Genomic DNA, 17,993 nt, shown 5'->3' with positions numbered 1-17,993 from the left:
GTTGAAGACAGTACTATCAGAAATTAACAGATTTCCTACTTATAGAAGGCGAGAAGCAAGGGAATTCAATACAGTAGTGTTTTTTGTTTTGTTTTTATTTTTGCTTTTTGGTACTGGGGATTGAACTCAGGAGCACTCGACCACGATGCCACATCCCCAACACTATTTTGTGTTTTATTTAGAGACAGGGTCTCACTGAGTTGCTTAGCGTCTCGCTTTTGCTGAGGCTGGCTTTGAACTCACAGTCCTCCTGTCCCAGCCTCCTGAGATGCTGGGATTATAAGCATGCACCACTGTACCCAACTGCAGTAGTGTTTTGAAAGAGGTCTTTTGCCGCAGTCTGACTGGGCACAATTCAGGAGCCACTTGTCAAAAGAAACAAACTTTATTTTTAAAACTACAAACGCCAAACAAAACAGCTCCTCAGGAAAAACCCTCAGAGCCCAACTGCCACCACCGGCTTCCACAAGCCTCTCCCACACACCAACCACCACCTCCCACAATCCTCCTGCTCTTGAGGCCGATTGGCTAGGTCGCGTGGGCGGAGCCAAAGAAGTCCCCCAATGAGCAGTTCCATAGTCTGAAGGGCAGGGAAACAGCCCAATGAACATGACTGCAGAGGAGCCAATCAGCTAGATGTTGCTGGGGCCACTGTGAGCCAATCATCAGCTGGCAGCTTGAAGGGCAGGGAAACAGCCCAATGAACATCACCGCAGAGGAGCCAATCAGCTAGATGTTGCTGGGGCCACTGTGAGCCAATCATCAGCCGGCAGCTGGAAGTTTGCTGGCAGCTGGAAGTTTGCTGGGGCCCCTTTGGCTGTGGCTCTCAACATCTCCCCCTCTCTGTTTAAACGACAAGCATGTGGCTTAGGGACCGTGCCTGCCTTAGGTTGTCCAATACTACATATGGTCCTTACCCGTCTTCGGATGAGCTGACCTCAGGGCGTCAGCCTCCTGTCTTAGGTTGGTACCATTGTAATTGGATCTTACCCGTCATTGACTACCGGTCCAGTATACAGCCACACCTGTGGAGAGGTACCAGCGGGGGGGGGGGTGAGTTTCTTTGCCTCACCTCTGTTGGCCCCCAAATAGCTGAACGATCATTACAAGCAGAAGGGAGGAAGATATACCAAATCAATACTCCAATACTACCACAAGTCGCTGCACCAACAGATAGTTCACAATGCATACAAGTGAGTTCACAATGCATACAAGTGACACATAGTTTAGGCAAGTTCTGTAAGCGGTTCAGTGATGGCTATTGCAGAGACTGTAGATTAGTTTTATCTTTGTCTTCACCGGCACAGGGATGAAGATAGGAATTCTGGCAATAATGGCTAAAGAAAAAATTATATAACATTCTAGAAGGTACTAAAAGAAAACAATTTTCTTAACAATTTACATTGTCTTCACCGGCACTGGGATGAAGATAGAAAGTCTGGCAATAATAGCTAAAGAAAACATTGTGTAACATTCCAGAAGGCACTAAAAGAAAACAATTTTCTTAACAATTTACATTATCTTCACTGGCACTGGGATGAAGATAGAAATTTTGGCAATAATGGCTAAAGAAAACATTGTGTAACATTCCAGAAGGCACTAAAAGAAAACAATTTTCTTAACAATTTACATTATCTCCACCGGCATTGGGATGAAGATAAGAATTTTGTCAATAATGGTTAATATTAATAATTGTGTATCATTCTAGAAGGCACTAAAAGGAAACAATCTTCTTAACAATTTACATTATCTTGAAAAGAATTATTAAATATAATGAAAAGGATAGGTGAAAGTAAACAAACAGATCTGTTAACCTTTTTTTGTTTACATATTAAAACAATTCTTAACAGTTATTTACCCAATTTAAATTAAACCATTTAAATCACGTGAATAAAAAAAAAAAATTTTGGATCCTTTTTTTTTTTTTTTTATGAGCGCTCATCATATATGATATATGGACATATGTACATTCAAACACATAACACAAAACACAAGTGTGCACACATAATACATACAACACATAACATAATGGTAAAGGCCTTATAACTTTTTACAGGTGAAATCTCCATTGCAATGTTTAACAACTCTATAGTAAAAAAAAAAATATATAGAACTGATCAGCAAAACATTAACCTAGGTCTGTATGAGCTCAAAAAACAAAATAGAACTTCATGATATGGGAAAGGGCAATAATAAAATAGATATTGAAAAAAGCATCCTGGTTCTGTCGCAGATGTAAGGATAGCCAAATTGGAGTTTTGGATATCAGCTGTTATGGATTTGAGCCAAATCATCTTCTTTTTGGTCTGTAGAAATTGCTTTAGTTAATCTCTCTGGAATCCAAATCGGCTGCTGTTCTCCCTGTGGAAACACAAAAACAGGCCTCCGACTCCAGACAATCACTGGGTCAGGACTTTAGTTAATCTCTCCGGAATCCAAATCGGCTGCTGTTCTTCCTGTGGAAACACACAAACAGACCCCCGACTCCAGACAATTACTGGGTCAGGACCTTTCCATTGTCCTGTTAGAATATCTTTCCAAAGTACCTTGGGCTTATGTACATTTTTTGGACACATATGCCTTTCTGCAGCACTAAGTCCTGATGAATCTAAATTTAAAAAGTTTAGAGTAAAAAGGGTTATTTTAAGTTTATCTTTGGGGAATATATACCCCTTCCCAATTCCCTCTTTTTGCTTTAATAAGTACATTTTAATAGTTTGATGAGCTCTTTCAACTATGCCTTGTCCCTGTGGATTGTATGGGATTCCTGTTATATGAGTAATGCCAAATGATGAGCAAAATTGTTTAAAAGAAGTAGACGTATAACCAGGGGCATTATCTGTTTTTAACTGTTTTGGAATGCCCACAGTGGCAAAATTTTGTAAGCAATGAGCTATAACATCTTTAGTTTTTTCTCCGGCATGAAGGGAGCCCATCAAAAATCCAGAAGAAGTATCAACTGTAACATGCAAATATTTTAATTTTCCAAATTCTGGCAAGTGTGTGACGTCCATCTGCCAAATATGGTTAGGTATCAATCCTCTAGGATTGACTCCAAGATTAACTTGTGGTAAAAAGGTCACACAATTTTGACATTGTTTTATTATTTGTCTAGCTTGTTCCTTAGTTATTTTAAAACGCTTTTGTAAAGTATTAGCATTGACATGGAACCTTTTATGAAAATTTATAGCTTCTTCTAGTATAGAGAAAATATGTACGTCATGTGTAGTTTTATCTGCTAAATCATTGCCCAAACTAAGGGCTCCAGGCAATCCTGTATGTGCCCTGATATGTCCTATAAAGAATGGATCTTTTCTGTCCCAGATTAAACTTTGTATAGTGGAAAATAAAGAGAAAACAGTAGAAGAAGGGGAAATCCTACCAGCATCTTCAAGGGATACTATAGCATTAACTATATACTGACTATCAGAAAATAAATTAAATACAGAATCTTTAAACATCACAAAAGTTTGTAATACTGCATTAAGCTCTACCTTTTGAGCTGATTGTTTGGGTACTAAAAATGTAAAAGTTCGATCAGGGGTAACTATTGCTGCTGTACCATTATTTGATCCATCAGTGAATATATTTGGAGCATTCATGATAGGTGTTTTTCTTGTCATTTTTGGAAAAATTACAGGATGCAATGACCAAAAAGACAATAAAGGATTAGATGGTAAGTGGTTATCAAATGAAACATTAGATTTGCACATGATTATTGCCCAAGTATTTAACTCATTAGCTAATTCATCAATTTGATTCATAGTATATGGAGTAATAATTTTATTAGGAGAAATTCCAAACACTGCCTTTGCTGTTCTTATTCCTTTGAGTATTAATTGTCCTACAGCCTCAGGATACCTAGTAAGAATAGTGTTAGGAGAATAAGATAAATGTATCCATAATAATGGACCTTCTTGCCAAAATACTCCTGTAGGAATATTTTTTGTTGATAGTACAATAAATAATAAAGGCAAACTTATATCAATTCTATCCAAATGCATATTTTCCATATATGTTTCAATGATTTTTAATGCCTTTCTTGCTTCAGGCGTTAACATTCGGGGTGAATTTGGATCTGATGGACCTTTTAGGATATCAAATAAAGGTCCCAATTCTCCTGTTGGAATACCTAGATAAGGTCTTATCCAATTTATGTCTCCTAATAACTTTTGAAAGTCATTAAGTGATTTGAGTTGATCTACTCGTATTTGAATTTTTGGTGGACGGACCATGGTTGAGGATAATAGAACTCCCAAATAATTAATTGGAAAATTTAATTGTACTTTATCTATTGCTATCTCTAGATTATAATTTTTTAATAAGTTTGTAAGTGTGGCATAACATTCTAGCAATGTGTTTTTAGCTCTGTGTGCTAATAATATGTCATCCATATAGTGAAATATTTGTAGCTCAGGATTTTGATTTCTAAGTGGCTGGATTACTTTGTTAACATAAATTTGACACATAGTTGGGCTGTTAGCCATCCCTTGAGGGAGTACTTTCCATTCATATCTCTGATCAGGACCTTCATGATTCAGTGCAGGGATAGTAAATGCAAAACGTGGACTATCCTCAGGATGAATTGGAATTGAAAAAAAACAATCTTTAATATCTATAACTAAAACATACCAAGTTTTTGGCAAAGCAGACAACTGAGGAATCCCCGATTGAGCAGGTCCCATAATGACCATTTCATTATTAATGGCTCTTAAATCTTGCAATAATCTCCATTTACCAGATTTCTTTTTGATGACAAAAATGGGAGTATTATGGGGAGATACAGAAGGTTGTATATGTCCTTCCACTAATTGTTGTTTGACCAGATCATGGGCTACTTGTATCTTTTCTTTAGTCAAGGGCCACTGAGGGACCCATACTGGTCTTTCTGATTTCCAGGTAATTTTTATTGTCTCAGTGGCCCTTTGTGAAAATCCAACCCATGTCTGTCTGTTCCTTGATTTATTTGTATTGGTGCTGCTATACCTTGTTCTTGTTTTTCTAATCTTTTTCCTTTCCTAAAACCTTGTCTAGCCATAATAGTGGGTGCATTTTGATTGATATTATTTGTTAATGTCAAACCTAATTGATCTAAGACATCTCGTCCCCATAAATTTACAGGAAGATGATCCAATACATATGGCTGTATAGTTCCTTCACATCCTTCAGGATCCTTCCAATCTAATACCATTGCACTTTTATCGGGATTATTCGCCACTCCTAGGCCTCGAAGCGTTTGAGTGGCTTGTTGTAATGGCCAATGTTTTGGCCATTCTTGACGAGAGATAATGCTAAGGTCTGCACCTGTATCCAGTAGCCCATTAAATTCATGTCCTTGAATATTTAGTTTTAGCATGGGGCGAGAATCTAAATTTAAAGAAAGCATAGCCCAATCTACACCTGTGGAGCCTAATCCCTTGGAACCTCTTTCTACAGTATGATTGGAAAATTTATCATGTAGGCTTGGTATTATTAGTAATTGTGCTATTCTATCTCCTGGTGAAATTACTGATATACCCTTTGGAGAACTGGCTATAATTTTTATTTCACCTTCATAATCGGGATCAATTACCCCAGGACTTATCAAAAGTCCTTTTAGAGTAGAAGAGCTGCGTCCCAATAATAAGCCTACTGTTCCTTTGGGAAGAGGTCCTTTCACCCCTGTGGGAATGATTTGAACTCCCATCTCTGGAGTTAGTACTGCTCTGGCAGAGGCGCAGATGTCCAACCCTGCGCTCCCTCTGGTTTGTCTGATGAGGGATCTGATGCCCTGGGCACTACCCTGATGGGGTTGCTGGGGTTGCTGGGTTCCTCCAGAGCTCCGTATATTTGTGGTTTGGGGCCCCGGAGCATTGGGGCCCCCTGTCCGTTTTTTGGCAACGGAGCCCGATGCCTTTGTCCACGATATTGTGGATAAAAACCTTGTCCTTGTTCGTTTTTTGATAATGGAGTACCCTCTATGGTGGTTTGAGAACGGCATTCATTAGCCCAATGTCTCCCTCTACGGCATCGTGGACAAATACCCGGTATTCTATTCCTTTGATACCTAGTATTGTTAAACCCTCCTCCTATGGGGCAATTCCTTTTAAAATGTCCTGCTTGTTGACAATTGTAGCATGTTCTTAGCCCGGCATCTAAAGCCTGTTTTACTGCAGCTGCCACAATTTGCCCTTGTTCATTAATGTCTCTGGCATCTAAAGCCTGTTTTACTGCAGCTGCAACAATTTGCCCTTGTTCATTAATGTCTCTGGCATCTAAAGCCTGTTTTACTGCAGCTGCCATGACTTGCTCTTGTTCATTAATGTCTCTACACAATTTAATATATTTGTTTAAATCTTCCTGTTTCCATGGTCTAATGATATCTCTGCACCAACGATTCGCTTGGTCATAAGCCAGTTGTTTTATTAATGGCATTGCTTGTTCTGTATTCCCAAAAACTCTGGTAGCTGTTTGAATAAGCCTATCTACAAATTCAGCATAAGGTTCATTAGCTCCTTGTATTATCTTAGATAATTGACCTTGTAAACCTCCATGTCCTTGTAAAGTCTTCCATGCCTTAAGTGCATCTACAGCAATTTGTGCGTATACACCAGGATCATATGCAAGTTGTTGCTGCCGATCCTCATAAGGTCCCTTTCCTAACAACATATCTAGATTTCTCTGAGGATAACCAGCTGCTGCATTTCCCATAGCCGTCTCCTTGCAAAATTCCTCATTAGCAACCTTCCATAACAGGTATTGTCCTCCAGTTAGCACAGCTTTACACATATTAGCCCAATCTGCTGGCATCATGTTTAAGTTGGTAATGGATTCGATCAAGCTTACAGTGAAGGGTGCTTGAGGACCATAGGTTGTTACAGCCTCTTTTAGCTCCTTCACTGTTTTGTAAAATAAACCCTGGTGAATTCGCTGCCCTCCTACCTCAAATACAGGGCATACTTGAGATCCTGTCTCAGGATCCCAACTATCAACTTCGGGGGTTGGGAGCCTCCTAGCATATGGAGGTGGTGCTGTTGGTTGGAGACTTTCACTCTCTAATAGAAAGATGTTATTAACAGTCTCCTGTTGTAACTTTTCCCCTGATGGCTTTTGCTGCTCTAAACTTCCTTCCTCTACCTTTGTCTGAACTGAAGGCTTTGGACTAAGCAAACCAGATACGTTCGCCCACAATGTCAATGTGCCAACTGGCAGAGTCCCTGGGTTGTACTTTTCTATTCTTTTTAAATCTTCACCATGATGGTTCCATTGTGATATATCTAACAACTCCTCCTTAAAAAGCCATGGGCTATATTTTTGTATTGTATCAACGTATGCCCTGAGTATTCTTGATTTTACTGAGATGCCTCCTTCGTCTAACAATTTACTTAACACTCTTTCGGTTTGTTTTTTACTAATTGCTGATCCCGTATTTCTACTATAATACAACCCAGCAAGATAACACCAAAGCAAACCGAGACAGAATCCAATAAAAATGGAACAACAAAATTTCATTATAGCCTTTCTATCCTCCTGACATGTGCATCCGTCCTTTCTCCCTATCTGTTCCTCAGACGTAAATAGTTTTTCCTCAAATGTGAGCGGTTTTTCTTCCGTCTCACTCATCTCCAGGGACTGAAATGTCCATCCTTCCTTTCTCCCTATCTGTTCCTCAGATGCAAATAGTTTTTCCTCAGATGTGAGCGGTTTTTCTTCCGTCTCACTCATCTCCAGGGACAGGCAACTTAAAACAAAAATGAAGCAAAACAAAAGAGTAAACTTAGAATGGCTACCCATCCTCTCGCCCTGCCCTCAGGGGCGAGCAGTTTACTTACCCTCAGTCGCTCCCCGTGCGGGCCACCAAATGCCGCAGTCTGACTGGGCACAATTCAGGAGCCACTTGTCAAAAGAAACAAACTTTATTTTTAAAACTACAAACGCCAAACAAAACAGCTCCTCAGGAAAAACCCTCAGAGCCCAACTGCCACCACCGGCTTCCACAAGCCTCTCCCACACACCAACCACCACCTCCCACAATCCTCCTGCTCTTGAGGCCGATTGGCTAGGTCGCGTGGGCGGAGCCAAAGAAGTCCCCCAATGAGCAGTTCCGTAGTCTGAAGGGCAGGGAAACAGCCCAATGAACATGACTGCAGAGGAGCCAATCAGCTAGATGTTGCTGGGGCCACTGTGAGCCAATCATCAGCTGGCAGCTTGAAGGGCAGGGAAACAGCCCAATGAACATCACCGCAGAGGAGCCAATCAGCTAGATGTTGCTGGGGCCACTGTGAGCCAATCATCAGCCGGCAGCTGGAAGTTTGCTGGCAGCTGGAAGTTTGCTGGGGCCCCTTTGGCTGTGGCTCTCAACAGTCTTTTCAAAGTAAAAAAGGAGTCCAATGGAGGAGATCTTAGGAATGAAGGAGGCCAGTGAGATGGGCCCAGTTTCTATCAATATTACCAGAAACAAGCTCTTGCTCTCATTTGCAGAGCCCAGGAGATATTTTTCTCGGCTGACAAGCTGAAATAAATAATTAGTGTTTTCTTTGTAAAAATCCCATTATTAAGAGAGATCTTGGTCTTTTAAGGTCTTCAGGGAATAGTCTGAGAAGGGCAATAGCAGAGTCAAATGGTGGTTCCATTCCCAGCTTTCCCAGGAATCTCCAAACTGCTTTCCAAATTGGCCGCACCAATTTGCAGTCCCACCAGCAATGTACAAGAGTACCCTTTTCTCCACATCCTCGCCAGCACTTGTTGTTGTTTGACTTCATAGTGGCTGCCAATCTTACTGGAGTGAGATGGTATCTTAGGGTGGTTTTGATTTGCATTTCTCTGACTGCTAGAGATGGTGAGCATTTTTTCATGTACTTGTTGATTGATTGTATATCCTCCTCTGAGAAGTGTCTGTTCAGGTCCTTGGCCCATTTGTTGATTGGGTTATTTGCTATCTTATTGTCTAATTTTTTGAGTTCTTTGTATACTCTGGATATTAGGGCTCTATCTGAAGTGTGAGGAGTAAAAATTTGTTCCCAGGATGTAGGCTCCCTATTTACCTCTCTTATTGTTTCTCTTGCTGAGAAAAAACTTTTTAGTTTAAGTAAGTCCCATTTGTTGATTCTTGTTATTAACTCTTGGGCTATGGGCGTCCTATTAAGGAATTTGGAGCCCGACCCCACAATATGTAAATCATAGCCAACTTTTTCTTCTATCAGGCAAAGAGTCTCTGATTTGATATCAAGCTCCTTGATCCATTTTGAGTTAACTTTTGTGCATGGCAAGAGAAAGGGATTCATTTTCATTTTGTTGCATATGGATTTCCAGTTTTCCCAGCACCATTTGTTGAAGATGCTATCCTTCCTCCATTGCATGCTTTTAGCCCCTTTATCAAATATAAGATAGTTGTAACTTTGTGGATTAGTCTCTGTGTCCTCTATTCTATACCATTGGTCCACCCGCCTGTTTTGGTACCAGTACCATGCTGTTTTGGTCACTATTGCTCTGTAATATAGTTTGAAATCTGGTATCGCTATACCGCCTGATTCACACTTCCTGCTTAGAATTGCTTTTGCTATTCTGGGTCTTTTATTTTTCCATATGAATTTCATGATTGCTTTATCTATTTCTTCAAGAAATGCCTTTGGGATTTTGATTGGCATTGCATTAAACCTATAGAGAACTTTTGGTAATATTGCCATTTTGATAATGTTAGTTCGGCCTATCCATGAACAGGGTATATTTTTCCATCTTCTAAGGTCTTCTTCTACTTCTCTTTTTAGGGTTCTGTAGTTTTCATTGTATAAATCTTTCACCTCTTTTGTTAGGTTGATTCCCAAGTATTTTATTTTTTTTTTGAGGATATTGTGAATGGAGTGTTTTTCCTCATTTCCATTTCAGAAGTTTTGTCGCTGATATACAGAAATGCCTTTGATTTGTGCGTGTTGATTTTATATCCTGCCACTTTGCTGAATTCATTTATTAGTTCTAGTAGTTTCTTTGTAGATCCTTTTGGGTCTTCTAGGTATAGGATCATGTCATCTGCAAATAGTGATAATTTAAGTTCTTCTTTTCCTATTGTTATGCCTTTAATTTCCTTTGTCTGTCTAATTGCTCTGGCCAGTGTTTCGAGAACTATATTGAATAGAAGTGGTGATAGAGGGCATCCCTGTCTTGTTCCAGATTTTAGAGGGAATGCCTTTAACTTTTGTCCATTCAGAATGATGCTAGCCTGAGGCTTAGCATAGATAGCTTTTACAATGTCAAGGTAAGTTCCTGTTATCCCTAGTTTTTCTAATGTTTTGAACATAAAGGGGTGCTGTACTTTGTCGAATGCTTTCTCTGCGTCTATCGAGACGATCATATGGTTCTTATCTTTAAGTCTATTGATGTGGTGAATAATATTTATTGATTTACGTATATTGAACCATCCTTGCATCCCAGGGATGAATCCTACTTGATCATGGTGCACAATTTTTTTGATGTGTTTTTGTATTCGATTTGCCAGAATTTTATTGAGGATTTTTGCATCTAGGTTCATTAGAGATATTGGTCTGTAGTTTTCTTTCTTTGAGGTGTCTTTGTCTGGTTTCGGAATCAGAGTGATGTTGGCCTCATAGAATGAATTTAAAAGAGCATGCTACAGGGATGCTGCCACATCGATGTTCATAGCAGCACAATTCACAATAGCTAGACTGTGGAACCAACCCAGATGCCCTTCAATAGATGAATGGATAAAAAAAATGTGGCATCTATACACAATGGAGTACTATGCAGCAATAAAAAATGACAAAATCATAGAATTTGCAGGGAAATGGATGGCACTAGAGCAGAGTATGCTTAGTGAAGCTAGTCAATCCCTAAAAAACAAATACCAAATGTCTTCTTTGATATAATGAGAGCAACTATGAACAGAGCAGGGAGGAAGAGCAGGAAGAAAAGATTAACATTAAACAGAGACATGAGATGGGAGGGAAAGGGAGAGAAAAGGGAAATTGCATGGAAATGAAGGGAGACCCTCATTGCTATACAATATTACATATAAGAGGTTGTGAGGGGAATGGGAAAATTAACAAGGAGAGAAATGAATTACAATAGATGGGGTAGAGAGAGAAGATGGGAGGGGAGGGGAGGGGGGATAGTAGGGGATAGGAAAAGTAGCAGAATACAACAATTACTAATTGGGCATTATGTAAAATTGTGGATGTGTAACCGACGTGATTCTGCAATCTGCATTTGGGGTAAAATTGGGAGTTCATAACCCACTTGAATCTAATGTATGAAATATGATATGTCATGAGCTTTGTAATGTTGTGAACAACCAATAAAAAAAATAATAAAAAAATAAATAAATAAAACCTAAGGATAATAAAGTCAAAGACAGAGCACATATATAATAATGATCACATAAGATTATATGTCCTAACCATTGTAATATCTTAGAATAACACACTCATCCCATATATTTGGTCATGCTAATATAAACAAATCCACCACACTAAGAGTTGTAAAATGTATACAATACAATTATGTATGTAATACTTGATAATTATAATAAACTTACTGATTTTTATAATTACTATAATGTAGTTTTTTCGTTTCCAGGTATACTCCTAGTTATACAAACAAAATGTTTACTGTACAACTGTATGCTTTGTCCGGCAGAATCCTTATACATCTCCTGTTTACCACATCTCTTAATTATATTCTTTTGTGCTTGAATTAATAAATATCATGTTGCTTTGTTCTTCATGGACACCTAAGTATACAAATTCTACTACTACTATTGCACTAGCAGTAGTGGGCCACATCAAGTGTTTAACCTGGAAATGAAATTAAAATTGATTAAGGACTACAAAGGGGGAAAATCAATGATAGTTATTGCTCACCAGTCAGATATGTCTCAGTCTACCACAACAGCTACAAACTTAATAAACAGAATAAGGTGACAGAAGCTCTTAAAGGACCTGCCTCATTTGAAGGCAGTGGAATGAACAAAAACTTGAGTAGGACATATGTCACATGGAGAAATTTCTAATGACCCAAACTGAAGAAAAGACACTGTACACTTCTCTCAGCACCATGACAATCATGGCTGAAGCAAAAAGTTTGTTTACAAATTTGAAAGAAAAAGTTGTATATGACTGAGATGTTCAATTTACTAGTGATTTACATAATTGATGAATCAAAATCCATTACATAACATGAAATTATCCATGACATCATCAGACTGCAATGATGTGAGTGTTGCTGAAGAATTATTGGAAACTCCAAACAAGCTGACTGTGAACCAAAATTACTTGCCACAACAAATCTTCAATACAGATGACACCTTCCTATTCTAGAAATGGATGCTTGAAAGGAATTTCATGCATAAGGAGGCCAAGTCAACGACAGGTTTTAAAGAATACATAATAGACTTAATAGTGGGCAATGTTTCAAGGTACAAATTGAAAACTTTTGTGATGTGACACAAAGATTATGCCAGGGTCTTCAACCTTAACCATATACACACACTGCCAGAGTGCTGGAGGAGCAAGGAGAAGTCATGGATGACCCAGATTTTTCCTGAAAGATTCCCTCCTGACCTTATATGCCAGTGAAACAGAGAATTATTAATTGGAGAACAACATGCCTTTTAAGATTTTGCTTATTGATAATAATATGCCTGCATATCCTCTTTTAATTGATTATATTCTTCTCAATATCAAATTGATATTTTTTCCTCCAAACATCACCTCTTTGGTCCACAATGAATCAAGAAGTTTCAGCACCTTTTAAGATCTACCACTTGAGGAAGACCTTTGTCCAGACCATTGGCACAACTGGAAAAGACACTGAGAAGACACCAATATGCTACTGGAAGGAATACAACATACATGTTGCATAGTTAAAACCCAGAGTGGGTTTTTCATGCTGTTGAAGGGAACAACATTAAAGGCATCTAGAGGAAGATGATTAAGAGATTTATTCATGAACTCAAGGGATTTGCCAAGGCTAGAGAAGTTGCAAAAATCAACAAGAATGTATTTGAAATGGCAAACTTTAATGTCACATTGAGTTGCTCTTAGAGCATTTCCTGGGGAATAGACTAATAAAGAGTCATTGGAACTGGTACAGGAATGAAGAAAAGGCAAAGAAAAGGAAATTGCACAAAAAGAAAAGGAATGTTGCCCAAGAAAATTCAAAGTGGAAAAGTTTATCAGAAGCCTTTGTATACTTCAACAAGCTTTTAAAAGAGTTTTAAAACATAGACAACCAACACTGAGAGGTTTTTATTAACACTGAGGAATGCTCGTAGGGCATTATATGATTACAAGAAATCCATGATGATAAGAAGAAACAAACTAAGCAAACCACCATGGATATATTTCTTAAAAGTGACACTGACAGCTCCTCAAGCAAACCTGAGGCAGGTACTTTAAGAGGCATTACAGTAGAATAGAATATGGTGTGACACTCTATGCAGGTTACTGTTCCCAAGGACTTTCATGTGGGACAAGATCTAAAGATGTAATACAGGAATACTGGCAGACTTGAAACTTGTCTAGACCTAAGTTAATGTGTATTTGTCTTAATTTTCTACAAAAGAAGTTAAGAAGTGAAATAACATTTTCAAAAGAAACATTCTTATAGAATAAGAAGAAACTATTTTATACATCTCTACAGTGCATTTGTACTTCCAGCTAAATAAAAGTATTATAGCAAAGTAAAAAAAAAAAAAAAAAAAAGAGAGAGAGATCTTGGGCTTTATCTTTTAACAAATCAAAAGGGGAAATTTAGAAATAAAAAGAGACAGATCAACCAATTAAAATGCATTAAAATATATTAAACATATTAAAATGTACAGGCCTAATTATTTACACCCTGATATAAAACAAAACAAAACAAAATTTTGTGGGATCATCAGGGAAATATGAATACTAATTTGAGTGATGGTAGAAAAAAATTGTGGGTAACACTTTTTAGGTAAACAATGGAATTTTAGTTTTGTTTCTAAAAGTTGTTTTTAGATACACTGACATATTTATGGATGAAGTTATTTGATGTCTGGCATTTGCCACTATATAGTAGGATGAGAAAGGGCATAAAACTTTGGCATAATATCTGATTTTTAAAGGAAAATTGGTCCTGGAGTTCATTATTATGCATGACTCTGAATTTTCACTTTAGAGTGATGCTCTGGGGAACATTCCTGGAGCTTCCTTTTCAAGTGTTTGGAGAATGCTCCTAACCAAGGTAACAAGAACAGGAAAAGAGCCTTCATAACTTTTTACTCTTTGGTTTGGAAATTGCCTTATGCTGTGTGCTTCCTTTTCCTCTGTCCATGTCTTTCCCAGCTTCTGTCTAAATTGGCTTTATTCTTGTCTCCTTCTTTTTTCCTGGTGTTAATTCTAGTGGTGGATCTGACTGAGTGCTGGCACTTCCTTGGTATGCTGTTTCCAACATGCAGTTCTTTATCTCTGCATATACCATGACCATAACCAAGTGGCACCATGTCCCCCAAACTCGCCAAGCCTCCTGGACACAACACTTCAACAGAAGTTCTCAAAGGCCATGTCTGTTTGAGGAGATGGAGAGGAAATTGGTCATCTACACAGTTTTCACATCTGATGATCAGAATTGGAAGAGAAAAGGTGAAATTATGGATGCATGACAATTCTACCAAAGAGTTGATGAGCAATATTATAAATTCCATACAAAACAATCTTGGAAAGTACTAATTAAACTCACTTTCTATTTATACATTGAATTTCATCAGAATGCTATAAATTGTAATAATTTAGATAACACTTCAAATAATGTAATAATTTTCAAACTACAGGTCATGTCCCTATAATGGGTTTTGAAATTAATTCAACAGGCAGAAAAAAAGGCTTTTAAAATCGATTAGAGTAGACCAGAATGGAACGGAATAAAATTAAAATATTGAAGTAAATGATAAATAGTTACAGTGAATATATTTTTGTAGAACTTTTTCAGTTTTTCTAAGTAATGTGTGTGTGCACACTTGCATGTGTGCAAGCTATGTCATTAATTTGAAATTAATTTCTTATTGTAGCTAATGCTGGAAAAAAAGGTCTGAAAACCTCTAGGTAATGAATTTCTATATATAATCATCAAAAATCAAAAGGATTCAGGGCAAAAAAAAAAGATAACTGAATGAAAATTTCTTTCCAATCGAAATCTTAATAATTAACTGGTCACCTAATTCGGAGAATTAAATTGCACCAACCAGCCAGAAATCAGAATTAACTGGACAGAAGGAGTAGGTTGCTAGGTGTCACCTGGTTTGCTGTTGTGTTTTCATGTGCCTTTGCTTACTCTGCTTTCCTGCTGATTTTTAAAGGCCATATACATTTTTGTTACTTGGTGACTGTGATTTTTCAGATTGCAATTTATCTCTTTCTAGATGCAACCAGAATGCTACTAGCCAACAGAAGGAAGACTGAGGTTGTGCCCCACAGGCGCAACTGAAGAACTATCCAAGCTGTGCACAAAGCTTAGGTCATGGTAAGAACACGGTAAGATGACATTCGCCATTAGACTCAAGTTGTAACACCCAGGGCTCCTGCAAGGTTGTCTGTATGCCAAGGCCATATTTGGTCATAGAATGTGTGCCCTTTAAAATCCCAGTAGGTACACACCTACAAATTCTCAGCTAATGAAAGGTTCATTTATTCTTGAAGCCCTAGGGTGGAGAAAACAATTTCCCCTGCCAAATATTTCTTTTATATAAAACTTTAAATAAGAACTAAAAGCTTTCATGGTGCCTAAAAATTCAGGTTTTTTTAAAATGCAAATCCTCTAAAAATCAGTGACACAGACTCTCCTTTAAGAGTCCTTTCAGAATGGATTTGCATGTACTCATCCCTTTATACAATGAGGTTAACCCAGAGATGGGGGTGTAGGGGGGTATAGTTCACTGGTAGAGCAAGTGTTTAGCATGTGCAAGGCCCTGGGTTCAATACCCAGCATCACATTTAAAAAAAAAAAAAAGATTAATTCCCAACTGGAAAGGCACTTTGGAGTGTGTAATTCAGATGAAAAATCTTTATCAATATGGCATGATCATTTGGAAAATGCAGTATTCAAAATCTGACTGAAAGGTTTAAGAGGAATTAAATATGAAAGTCTTTAAAAGGGGTAGAGTGTAGAATACAGTTGCATACAAATTATTAAAAATGTAAATTATATTTATCAGATGGCTTCACCCTGTGATCTTATTGGTAGCAAGTCCCTGTGCATGAAAGAGGCAAGCCTACCATAGAGAAGGCAGAATACAGAGAGCTTGGCGTGGTTCCTCTGAGCAGCCACAAGTGATTCATCAGGGGCACAGCTGGGGCCCCAGGCAGATGGGCGAGGACACAGCAGTGTGGGCACTGTGGGTTCCCAGGACCATAGAGATCCACAGCTCCAACTCATCTCTGACATAAACCAGGACCTTGCCAGGCTGTCATTTCCGGGAGGGCAGAGTCTGCTCATGTTCATGTTCTTGCCTAGCTGCAAATTTCAAATGAGATGACAAGAATGACATCTGGAAACATTTCCTGGCAAAGAGGGCATTTCTTCTCTCATTTCTCAGGACTTGTTCTCTGCTTACCTCTATCTGCTCCAGCTTCACACTGGAAGAGCCTGATAAGGGCATTCAAATCCACCCTTCCTACTTGCTTATTATGTGGATTGGAGGAAATCATTGGCCTCTAAGCCTGTTTCTCTAGGAAGAGAATATAAAGAGGGAGATAATAACTTAACTTACAGGGTTGTATGAGGATTGGGATAATCCTGAACACAGTTGTGACAACCAAAAATGACTCCAGATATTGCCAAATGTTCCCCATGGGGCAAAATCACTCCTGGATAACTATGACTTCTCTCTCTCTCTCTCTCTCTCTCTCTCTCTCTCTCTCTCTCTCTCTCCACCCCGCCCCCCACCTCCCATTTTGGGCTGACAAACTGTCATTTTAGGAACAGTGCAAATGGCCTTTAAAAGGGTGATTAAGTTAGAGATAAGACCAAGAAGAAATTTAGACACATAAAAAGACACCAGGGGTGTGCCTGCAGGGCAGTGACCATGTAAAGCCAAGCAGAGAGGCCCCAGAGGAAACCAACCCTTTATTTTGGACTTTTCCCTCCAGAAATATGAGAAAATAAACTTCTGCTTTTAAAGCAAGCCAGTCTGAGGTACTCTGTTTTGGCCATTGAAGCAAATGAATACATGACTGAGGTGTCCTGATGGTGATGAATTTAAAAGGCTACCATGTTCATAGGGTACACACGTGGCTTCTTCAGGACCTCAGAGGAAGTCTTTCCCAGGGCACAGATCTTTGGCATGGTAAATATGCAGGAGTTCAACCCTCTCTCAGTTCCTATGCATAACAGTTTACACCCTTGGTTCTGAGGATCTTTCCCTTGTGGTCAAGCCCCTTGGTAGGGTACCCAGCAGGATGTCCTGAGTCCAGCCATATTCCAATTATTATTTCACTACAGGAAGCCCACTTATCTATTCCCCAGAGTAGGTGGGCAGACTCCTGTATGCTGTGGCCTCTTTGCCTAGCTCTCTGTTTCTGTGTCTCTGTCTCTATCTCTCTGGCTGTCTCTCTCTCTCCCCCTCTCTCCTGCTCAAATTAGATGCAGAGGGCATAAATAGTTCTACTAAACAAGCAGGTATTGAGCAGAGAAGAAAATGTGAGGATCCCCTTCTTGTCTGTACCTCTGCCTGCTTCCTTTTCCTTATTTCTCTTTAGGGATAGTCCCCTGTGAGGACAGAATGGGAAGCTCCTGTATTCCCCACAAGGCTGACATCTCAGGACTCAGAATTCTCTTTGAACTTTTGATTTTCACAGTGGTCTGCATATATATATATATATACACATGGATCAGAGGGAATGATGAGCAGCTAGCTGGGTAGCTGAGCCCACCACATCAGCCCCAGGTGCTGTAGGTGGTGGCCTTTAGAATATGGATTACTTATCACCTCTAACTCCAGCCAGTTCTGGAACAACAGCAAAAAAAATATGTCCTGTTCA

At 38.8% G+C, this 17,993-nt stretch overlaps 1 protein-coding gene across 1 annotated transcript in view; it reads left to right on the top strand.

Moving 5' to 3' along the window:
* The window catches only part of LOC113188834 (uncharacterized), a 74,195-nt gene extending 59,778 nt beyond the window's left edge, over window positions 1-14,417 (top strand). The window contains exon 5 of the mRNA XM_077798685.1: window positions 14,362-14,417. Within this exon, the coding sequence (XP_077654811.1) occupies window positions 14,362-14,377 (16 nt within the window). The 3' untranslated portion in view covers window positions 14,378-14,417. The remainder of the gene's footprint in view (window positions 1-14,361) is intronic.
* The last annotated feature ends 3,576 nt before the right edge of the window (window positions 14,418-17,993 follow it).

This window comes from Urocitellus parryii, chromosome 5, assembly GCF_045843805.1.
Source record: "Urocitellus parryii isolate mUroPar1 chromosome 5, mUroPar1.hap1, whole genome shotgun sequence".
NCBI classification, from domain to species: domain Eukaryota; kingdom Metazoa; phylum Chordata; class Mammalia; order Rodentia; family Sciuridae; genus Urocitellus; species Urocitellus parryii.
The sequence above is the reverse complement of the archived record's forward strand: the minus strand, read 5'-3'. Positions and strand labels throughout refer to the sequence as shown.